Genomic DNA, 10603 nt, shown 5'->3' on the forward strand with positions numbered 1-10603 from the left:
ACTTTCAAAATAACAGAAAACAAAAAAATTGCATCTGCAAAAGTTTGGGCACCCTGCGGAGTTAAAAGCTTGTATTTTTCCATCTTTTCTTGGCTTCTTTATGCACATTAATAAAGTTTTTTACCTGGGGTGCCCAAACTTTTAAACCCCACTCTATGTTATCTGTTGCAGCCTATGCTTCAACATGATGGTTGTTTTAAATGATTGCTTGTTTGCACATTATACAGGTCACTATTACTGTACACTATTACTGTATTCATATATTCATTTAGCTGATAGCTTTATTGATTTAGCAGATATAGACACTTCCTTGCATACAGGACATGATTGCATAATAATAATAATGATACTAAATGATCCACTGTGTTCAGTGTGTCTGTCTGACATCTAATGCCAGGCAGTTAATGTACAGTGGGTTTTTATAGCTCTTTTTTAAGTTATAAGCACTCTTGTTCAGGGTTTTTAGAGCTTTTTGTTGAAAACAACGCTGATAAGAGCTGTGAGACTGAACCAAAACAGTAAAGTTGCAAGCCCAAAAAAAAAAAAAAAATGAACTAAAAGAAACTAAAATGCTGAGGGAAGTCAATTGACAATTCTGCCTGGTTTTGTTAATACAAACTACCACTTTCACATAACACAAAATATTGATTTGCGCAGCTTTAAACCGCAGTGGGCAAGCAATGGCACATTATTTGCCAGGTGCAGTGTATGTACCATCAAAATAGAGAATCTTTTTCATTACATTTTCTTGTGATCATTGTACTTAAGGGAGCTGTCAGCGCCAAATGACCAATAAATATTAATATTAAAAGGAAATTCACCTTCCCTTCAGGATGCCACCTATAATAAAAGCCTGAGGTGAGAAAATCGGAGGGCTAAACCGGTCATTACCTGAGGCAGCTGTCGGTCTCCTCCTCGGAGGCGACTCAGGCTCTTCTGGAAGAAAGAGTGGATCTCGGCCTTCTCTACGGAGGTGGTCAGGTCCATGGAGTCCAGCGAGCGGGCGTTGTCGTCACACCGTGTCCGAGAGAACGTGAACGCAACCACCGGTGTCTGCTGCCGCTGGGACAGGAAGTGCAGGAGAGTGAGCCACACCGATCGGTCCTATAGGGAAAAAATGCAGAGAGGGATGAGAACATGAAACAAGATGTTGTAAGAGAAAAATCAAGGAAAAGAAAGGAAAGGAAAGGAGTTACCTGACTAGCTGAGGTGTTGTGAGAAGTACTCTTTGCGCCAAATGATTGGGCATGTTTGCTGGTGCGCTCCTTTTTGGCATCGACAGCTGCGTAATACCTGAACAACAAACCCAGCGTTCTTGATGAGAAATCTCTTTCTGGACTAAAATGATTGGGAGTACCACAAAACTTTCTTCTTGTACCCTTTAGTGAGGAAGTTTCCTGTAGCATCCATCAGCAGGAACATCTCTTTCTGAGTCTTGGTGCTGTTTCCAGTGTACAGATAATGCTCCAAAGGCACAGGTCTCTTCATTGTGCTGATCACGTAAATGTGCTTCTTCTTTATACGACTATGAATTAACAAAAAGGATACAAAACGCAATAAATATTAGATGTGCTCATATTTTGATAAAAAAAACTCTCTTGTATTAAGTGCACCTACCCAATCCAATCGCTAAACTCCAAAGCATTTGGAACTGTGGCGCTGAGGAGAATGATACTGACGTGATCGGGGAGCATGATCAAAACCTCCTCCCACACAACCCCTCTCTGAGGAAAAACCAAGGGACAGTAATAGAAAAGAGGAAAAGTCATTAGTCTTGATTTAACAGTAAAATGACAACAATGAAAAATACAGAAAGCAGTTGGGGTTGTTCCTGACCTCAGCATCGTTGATGTAGTGAACCTCGTCAAAGATCACCCACTCCAAGTCTCTGATGACCTCTGATCCGTTGTAAAGCATGGACCTGGAAGAGAACAAGAGCAAGAAATCTAACAAGCTCTTTCGGTTTTATAAACAGAGTTTACAATCTAAAACAAACAGCCAGAGTACCGGAGGATCTCAGTGGTCATGATGAGGCAAGAAGATTCAGGGCTAAGCTGGACGTCGCCCGTCAGAAGTCCAACATCTCCAAAGGTGTTTTTAAAGTCCCTGAACTTCTGATTGGACAGGGCTTTGATAGGAGAGGTGTAGATGGTCCTATCAAAACACCAGATTAGAAAGAGGATGAGAATACAATATGCACATACAGAAAATCTATTAAAATAATCACAAAAGAAGAAAGGAATGTTGATACTGTTAAGATACTTGTTGGTCCTTTTTAATATTATACTACATTCCTCACTCGTGGTAAAAATGTATCTAAGCAAAAAACAAGTACAACAACATGCGGAGAAAGCATAACCACTCCACAATAAAGTGCATAAAATGACATGTTCCATGCCTTCATCAGAGCTTGAAAGAAATCATGCTGCACTATTAAAGTTTCTCTAATTAGTTAATTTGTCATGTTTTTAAGACATGTTGAATGATTACCTACTCCTCTGAGGAATTCTCCAAGTCTTTTTCAAAACATCCAGTAAAAACTTTAAACAAAACAACACAAACTATACTATTACTAGAAGTGTGTTAAGGATAGCCCCACACCCACACCCACACCCACACCCACCCACAGACACAGACACAGACACAGACACAGACACAGACAGAGGGCAGAGAAAATTGATTGGCGCCAACAAATTCACACCTTGTCATGTGTTTCTGTGAGAGAGCGATGGCGTATTCGGCCACCACCGTTTTGCCGGCCGATGTGTGTGCAGCTACAAACACAGAGTCGTGAGCCTCCAGTCTCAGCACAGCCTGTTTCTGGAAGACATCCAGTTCAAACGGCCACTGGAGCAGAGGAGGGGCAGAGGAGGGACAGATCAGTTATCACAGGATGATCAGCAGATTTTCATGTTTGATTCATCACATATAGAGAGACAACAAATACATATGATGGGAACATTTGTAACCTTGAAAGCTGGGTTGGGGATGCGTTTATAGAAATCATCGCAGGGTGAAGTTATGTTGACAGGGATGGCCCATTTCTTGTTTTCCTCGGAGTTCTCCTTAGGCTTTGATTTTTCATCTTTTCCTTTCTCTGAGGGAGTTGAGGATGACACAACATCCTGAAGACAGAGGCGGAGAACCAGATTTCAGTGCAGTTCATGTTTAGCCTGAGGTGTAGTTGGAATTGAGGTTGTATCTATAACAGTACTACTGTGGTTTGGAAAGGACAGGGCTGCAAAACTTTGTGATTGATTTTCGGTTTGAAAAACAAACCAGTCCACAACCACATAATTTCCCTACGTGTAGAACAGCTGCAGTAATTGAAAACAGTCGAGAGACACTACGATGATTCAACTGACAAACAGATTTCTGCATTACACTTTCATCTCATCAGGCAAGCGTATACAATGAAGGTTAACCATACATGTTCTGATAAATCTGATCATTTTAAGTCAAAAATACACTACAAATATGTCAAACATCTGTACATTTTGATTAATGTACACAGGCTTGCTGGCCTGTACTCTTTATTAGTATGACAAAGACATAGATTTTTATTTCTAATGTTTTAATGGACTTTATTTTCATCTGTTTCTTTTGTCAGTAAGTTTAAAAATCATTCATTAAATGACCACGACAGTCATAACTCAAACACCAGCAGTCCTGTGTGTATCCACATCTGTTTTTAACACTGTTCAATTTACATTTCTATAGTGAAACCAAACTAATTCATATTAAATATTTGAAGGAAGAAATATTACTTTTCACAGTTAACCATTTTAGTGATGACTATCATTTCAGAGAAGAGAAAACAAACAAACTGCAGTACCTTGATGCCCAGGTCTTCAAGGCTGTTTGTTCTGGGTAGTTTGGGAGCTTCTTTAGTTCCTTTGCCTTCCTCTTTCTCCTCTGCCTCAGGTTGAAAGTCAGTGATGTCATTCAATGTGGATAGGAGGGACATGAGGTTGACCTCTGCCTTTGCAATCTTGGCATCTTCAGGATCAATTTGACAAAAAACATTGACAAAAATAAATAAATAAATTATATATATATATATAAAAAATGTAATACCATTATTATTTTTGCATTAGAAATGAAAATAACAAACCTTTGTCAGTGAAGTCCATTCCCGCTTTAAATCCAGGTGGGATTCTGAGTAAATCTTCGAGGGAAAAAAAAAAAATTCAACCATAAAGAGCTGAAATACCGGAAATAACAGAAGTCTCATATTACAACATTGCAAGTCAAAATTTTAAAATCACCATTCTCAAAGTCTATGTCCTCCTCCAGCTCAGATTTCTTCTGGATTTGGTCCAGAGTAAGCTCCTCCATTCCTCCTGTGAAGAACATCATCGCAAAAAATATATTGTTAGATAATAAAGACACAGTGAAAACACCCGACTTGCTAAACTAAACTAAAGACTACGTAAACACTTTGAATGAATCTATCTCACCGGGGAGGAAGGGGTAGTTGGTGTTGCTTCCTCGAAGGCTCTCTGAAGGAGGCCCGGGTTGGCGTTGTAATGAAAGAGAGTTCTTTGCTGACAGGCTTGTGTTCTCCAGTAACACCTTAAGATTAATTAAAGACAAAACAGACCCCCAAAGTAGCTAAATTGGATGGATTCTAATATACTTAATATACTTACTGTATACCACATTTTCTTCTCAGTAGGATAATTTCTAAAAGGATGGAATGATTAAGGGTGCAACTAATAATTTGATTTTTTCATGATATTAGTTGTTTGGTTTATAAAATATCAGAAAATAGTCAAAACATGCCCACCACAATTCAAATCCAAAGCACAAGTTGACATGCTGAAATTCCTTTTTTCATCTATTAAACAATCTAAAACAAAGATTTTCAGTTTATTAAGATGGAAAACAAAAAAATATTCACATCTGAAAAGCTGGAACTGGAAGCATTTTTATAAGTTTTGCTTTATAATTTTGCAAAATTAATAAAACCATTACTTGATTCACATAAGTGTTGCAGTTTAATATTCTGTTGATCGACTCTGAATGACATTATTCTTTATAAGCAGGATGAGCGGGCCAGTGTGTTTGTGAGCTACCTCTGTGAAGTCCAGCAGCATCCCTGTGGTTGGATCTCTGACAACAGAGACACCGGAGTGAAGAGAAGATGGAGTGCAGTTGATTAGAGAATCAACATTAACTTCTCTCTGAGTCACCCTGGTAAAGACAACCACACAACTGTTACATCTTCGTCAGATACATATGGTTGTTTTAAAAAGATTTGCCTAATCTACTTATTTTCTACTTGTATCATAGGCTTTCTGGTCTGAAAGTTTGCTAAAAAAAGTTAACTTTATGTTTGTTCCCTCCTTGCAATTATTTTGTTTTGTGTTAAATTGTTAATTTTATATTTGTACCCTTTATTATTTATTTATTTTGTTTTGTGTCAGCACTAGAAAAGTGTTTATTTAAAATGTGTCTGAATAATTCTTATAATGGATGGGCCGTGTAAGCGTCCAGACACGAAAATATCAGCTCATAAATCATATCTTGTTCTTCTTTAAGTCTCATTTTTATTTCATTAGCTGGCTACTTTGATTTATTCATCTCTAAGGCAATATTTCTGGAAAAGCAGGGAATTAAAATTAAATCAAGGGAAAATATACGCTTTTATTAAATGTGTACAAAAATCAGTTATACACATACAGTATAAGCACATTACATTTTAGCAACTTGCACCAACTCTACAGCACATGCGTAAGGAATACGTACTTAAGAAACTTCTGGAATGCAAAGTCTGTGTCGTGAATGGGAAGCCAGGCAGCGTCCCGTAAAAACTGTTTCTCTACTTCTGTCTCCAGGCTAAGGCTGGTCGGAGGAAGCCCATGAGGGAGCTGAGGAAGGGAAAGATAAGATCACATGTTTAGCTACTTATTAGTTAGAGAGCCAGCAGATGCATAACATTTAACCGTTAAATAACAGGTTGGATTCCTATATCACATATTAATTCCTGTCCTTTTCCCTCATGATTACTGTCAACTATCTACTAAAGTCTATAGTACAGTATTTTATACTGATGTTAATTAATGTGTTCTGTCCCTATCAAAAATAGGAATGGAAAAAAAGACTGGAGGTATGTAAGCTCAGCAGTGGTATAAAAAGCATTCAGATGAATTAATAAAAAAAAAGTAACAACAAAATAATGTAAAAAATGCACCACTGCAAGTAAAATCCCTGCACTAAAAAACGTATGAAAGTCAAGTACACAAGTATCATCTGCCTAATGTCCTTAAAGTATCAAAAGTAAAAGTACTCGTTATGCAGAAAAAAAATATTACATTACATTAATACAAATGTTTTAATGTTGTTGGTCGAGATGCAGCAGTTTTAGCTACTTTGCATACTATCTGCATAATAACATATGAGCTAATTACATGTATTGGACTAGTAACTACAGCTGTCAGATAAATGTATTAAAAAGTACGACATCCCCCCCTCTTTGAAGCATGAGTATACAAAGTTAAGTAAACTGTGTGAATTGAACTTAATTGCACAGTATTTTAGTAAATGTACACAGTCATCCTGCTGCATACTCACTGTGCTCTGTGGAGGTAAAGGCTGGTTAGGTATGGGGTGTGTGATGAGCTCAAACCTGCCAGAGCATCCCATCTCCAGCAGGGACAGCGGCAGGTCCATGGGGCCCGCGGGGGGCCCATCTGCAGAGAGCAGCGAGAAACAACACAAAGAGTATGAATGCCCCAAACAAATACAATAAGACTAATTATGCATGGTGCAGGAAGATACGCCCAATGCTAACTTGTCTTTATGATTTTTTTTGTTTTTTGTTTTTTGACAAGAAAGACAGAATAGACACAAATACAACTATTGGTTAAATAGCTAAATGATCTATTTAACACAATATATAGCTAGCTAAGCCATGAGGCTGCTGAATGAAGCACTGATTGACAGCTACCCTGTTAGCCACATCACCACACAAGCTACACCAGTGAGCCGTGTTAGCAAGATTAAACGCGTTTCAATATAAGCATTAACATGCAAGCTGGCTACACATTTAATAAGCCACATCTTACTTATTATGTCCATGTCCCCACTCCTAAGTGAAAGCCTAAAGTTTCCACCAACTACCTAGTTCGACTGTCGCCCCGGAAGTTGCCAAAATTGATAAGCGGAAGTGGCTACTGAACTAGCTAGCTAGCTAAACTAAGCTTGCAACAATAGACAAACTTAAAGCTAAACTGTTAACACGTCACACGTTTTCACAAACCTGTCTAAAGCATGTAATTCATTGCTGTATTCCAGATTTAGGTCGTTTTGTGTGCGTTGCTGAATGTACTTGCTTGTATTTGTTGTTGCAGAAAAGCTAAACACGGCCAGTAGCGTTTACGTCATATTTATGCGTCGGTGTTTTTGTTGAGACACCACCGTTTGAATTTGGTGAGTGAATGAATTTGATAAAAGCTTATAATTGTTATAGTAGTTTTAAAAGAAAAATATTTATGTTTTTTAAAAATTATTCTGGAAAGCTAGTAGTTTACTTTTTATGTGGTCTGGATGGGCTAGCTACATTAATATTCTCGGAAGAAAGTCGGGGTTTGGTTACCTAGGCTAGCAGCTGTGATCGGGAGTAAATACGCGACTTTGGTAATGGCTATTTGTGTTACCATAGTATCTGTTACCAGCTGTTAATGTAGTTATCTGTATTGTAGTTGCTGCCGTCATGGTGGTGTTTCCAAATTCACTGACGGAGGAAGAGGAGGCTCTGCAAAAGAAATATGCCAAACTCAAGAAAAAGGTAAATAAATGAACGCTTGCCTTCACATCCTTTAATACCATCAAAACGAAAGTCTTGCATATGTTTAAGGAAGACGTTAATCTTTAGAAATATCACATCTGTTTCAATGGCAAGTGTTGAATTCCCCAGGTATAGAGTGCGTAACTCAAAGGACCACATTGAAATTTGTCTTTACTTTATTTTGGCATTTACATTTTTTGTCCTCTGTCTTTTCAGAAAAAGGCGCTGCTTGCCTTGAAGAAGCAGAGTTCAACTAACCAGACAAACCAGAGTGGCTTGAAACGGAGTAAGTGCATTTGACTGCATTTAAAATTATTTGTGTGTTTCAACGTTTGTCTTTTCTAAAACTAAAACACCTTGTGTTTACTTTCCGCCGCATATCCAGTGTTTATGGTTTAAGTCATTAATTTACGAAATCACATTAATTTATACAGTGACACCTGTTGAGACTCTTATGTTATGTAAAAAATGACCTGTTCACAAGAATATAACACAACAAATGAAAACACAGTGACGAGTGAACATAAAATAATGAAGGTATAAATCATAAATGCCAACAAATAACCAGACAAAAAAAGACGCAATATACACTACATGCCTATTTCTATACTCATACTCACTCAAGTCAACCGTATTAAAAATATTCAGGCTTCTTGTGGCCCTATTTTTATTTTAAACTACTTCAATCAACTTAAACACTGGGTATACTTTTATTAACTTAACACTTTACTTCATAACAGCTTTGTCAGACCAGCCTGTCATTGACACTGCAACGGCAACAGAGCAAGCAAAGATGCTGATCAAGACGGGTGCTATCAGCGCCATCAAATCAGAGAACAAAAACTCAGGCTTTAAACGCTCTCGAATGCTGGAAATTAAACTGAAGGTGAGCTGTCACTCCTTAGACAGAGTTTCTTCGGCTTATGTTCAGCTGTTTTCTTCCTTTGCTTTGTTTGATAATTTGTTTAATTGTTGCTTTTTATCTGCCGCAGGACCCTGAGAAAGGCTCAATTCCTGCTTTCTTACCATTCCAAAGGAGTGTCTCTACAGATGAAGAACAAGCTGAGGTATAGTTGATATAAAACATGGCTGCTGCATTAAGTCTTTTAAATTCAGAATATTGTTAGATAGATAGATAGATAGATAGATAGATTTTTATTGATCCCAAAAAAAATGGGAAATTACAGTGTTACAGCAGCACACAAAATATACATACATACAATATACATGAAATAATTATAATTATAATAACAAAATATAAGAATAAAAATATAAGAATGTAAGAACAAATATTTAAGTATATACAAGATGGGAAAAAACAAAACAAAAATGTGCAGCTTTTGTAAATATGACCCAGTCGTGCCGGTTGCCCTTATTGTAGTTGCCGGTTGCGAAAAAAATACCAATGCAATGTTTAGATCTTGCTTTGGCAGCCAATTGGGTTGCAACACATTCAACTAATGTTAGAGTAGAGTTAAACACCTTATGTAGAATTTCTGTCAAAGGTGACTCCTAGTGGTAGCGTTAAAAAAAACCCATATGAAATATCATGCACATTTGCACGTTACAAGGTCTGAAAATGAATAGAGGTGGAGGAAAAAACCTGTAGTGCTCTAAGTTGCATTTGAACAGAAAACAAAATTGTAACATCCTATTTTCATGTGGTCATATTTGTGCTTCTCCTAGTCTGGGAAGAGAGCCAACAGGAAGTCTCTGTATGAAAGGTAATGTCTTAAAAACCACGATGAACAAGCAAAAACAACGACAGTAAGTATCTGTGGGTGTTACATAATTTTTACCTGTGTGCCCCCTGCAGCTTTGTCAGCTCAAACGACAGATATCGGGATGAGGAGGACGGAGGCGGCATGTCATCCAGCCGCGAGCTGGACAGAGACAGAGAGCGAGAACGAGAACGAGAACTGGATAGAGAGCGGGACAGAGAGCGGGATAAAGACCGGGAGAGAGAGAGGGATAGAGACAGAGGAAAGGAAAGAGATAGGGAACGGGACAGAGAAAGAGACCAAAGCAGAGAAAGGGATCGAGACCGCGACAGGGAACGAGACAGAGAAAGAGATGGACCGTTCAGACGTGAGTAACCAACCAAGACAAAAAAAAATCCATCCATAAGAAAGACAGAAATGTAGTTCATCACTTGAAGAGAATGCAGTGTAGAGCCATGCCATAGTCTGGATGCATTGTGGTTGTGAAATGGCATTCTGAGACACATAAAGGACACACAAATGATTTTTCTCTGTCCCCCATGTTTTCATTCTCAGGGTCAGATTCATACCCAGAGCGGAGAGGGGTACGGAAGGGGAATACGGTGTATGTTTACGGCTCTGGGCTTGGCGAGGACAACCTGCGCTCGGCTTTTTCTCAACATGGAAACATCATCGACCTGTCTATGGACAACCCACGCAAGTATGAAACCATTAAACAACTCTGTGTGCACATAGTGGTCATCTCTACCTACTGTTATAAATGTGATGCTGTCTATTTACATTACTATACGGTCTTCTCCTGTGTTTTGTTGTGTTTTATTCTATGATACAGTTGTGACTTTTTTTCTTGATTTTCTTTCTAGTTGTGCATTTATCACTTTTGAGAAGATGGAGTCTGCAGACCAGGCTGTTGCTGAGGTTGGTGTTATTACATATAAGAAAAAATACAAATTATATTTTTACTCCGGTAATAATACCACAAGTTCCAAAACACAGCAACAAACAAACAGGGATCAGCAAAGACATTTTAAAGGTCCCATGACATGGTGCTCACATACCATATCTGAAGTCTCTTTCCCAAAATTCAGCC

At 38.2% G+C, this 10603-nt stretch overlaps 2 protein-coding genes across 2 annotated transcripts in view; one reads left to right on the forward strand and one right to left on the reverse strand.

Moving 5' to 3' along the window:
• Positions 1–7170, reverse strand: part of skic2 (SKI2 subunit of superkiller complex) — a 17177-nt gene extending 10007 nt beyond the window's left edge. The window contains exons 1-16 of the mRNA XM_032535714.1: positions 7071–7170; positions 6577–6695; positions 5752–5873; positions 5079–5196; positions 4461–4575; positions 4269–4343; positions 4115–4168; positions 3836–3999; positions 2970–3125; positions 2702–2847; positions 2008–2154; positions 1837–1921; positions 1618–1724; positions 1379–1525; positions 1197–1293; positions 892–1104 (exon numbers count right to left, since the gene is read on the reverse strand). Coding sequence (XP_032391605.1) covers positions 892–1104; positions 1197–1293; positions 1379–1525; positions 1618–1724; positions 1837–1921; positions 2008–2154; positions 2702–2847; positions 2970–3125; positions 3836–3999; positions 4115–4168; positions 4269–4343; positions 4461–4575; positions 5079–5196; positions 5752–5873; positions 6577–6695; positions 7071–7083 — 1878 coding nt within the window. The 5' untranslated portion in view covers positions 7084–7170. The remainder of the gene's footprint in view (positions 1–891; positions 1105–1196; positions 1294–1378; positions 1526–1617; positions 1725–1836; positions 1922–2007; positions 2155–2701; positions 2848–2969; positions 3126–3835; positions 4000–4114; positions 4169–4268; positions 4344–4460; positions 4576–5078; positions 5197–5751; positions 5874–6576; positions 6696–7070) is intronic.
• Positions 7171–7181: 11 nt separating this feature from the next.
• nelfe (negative elongation factor complex member E) overlaps positions 7182–10603 on the forward strand; it is a 4892-nt gene continuing 1470 nt past the window's right edge. The window contains exons 1-9 of the mRNA XM_032535726.1: positions 7182–7434; positions 7707–7792; positions 8009–8078; positions 8533–8678; positions 8785–8859; positions 9479–9516; positions 9609–9880; positions 10069–10213; positions 10377–10431. Coding sequence (XP_032391617.1) covers positions 7718–7792; positions 8009–8078; positions 8533–8678; positions 8785–8859; positions 9479–9516; positions 9609–9880; positions 10069–10213; positions 10377–10431 — 876 coding nt within the window. The 5' untranslated portion in view covers positions 7182–7434; positions 7707–7717. The remainder of the gene's footprint in view (positions 7435–7706; positions 7793–8008; positions 8079–8532; positions 8679–8784; positions 8860–9478; positions 9517–9608; positions 9881–10068; positions 10214–10376; positions 10432–10603) is intronic.

This window comes from Etheostoma spectabile, chromosome 14 (assembly GCF_008692095.1).
Source record: "Etheostoma spectabile isolate EspeVRDwgs_2016 chromosome 14, UIUC_Espe_1.0, whole genome shotgun sequence".
NCBI classification, from domain to species: Eukaryota; Metazoa; Chordata; class Actinopteri; order Perciformes; family Percidae; genus Etheostoma; species Etheostoma spectabile.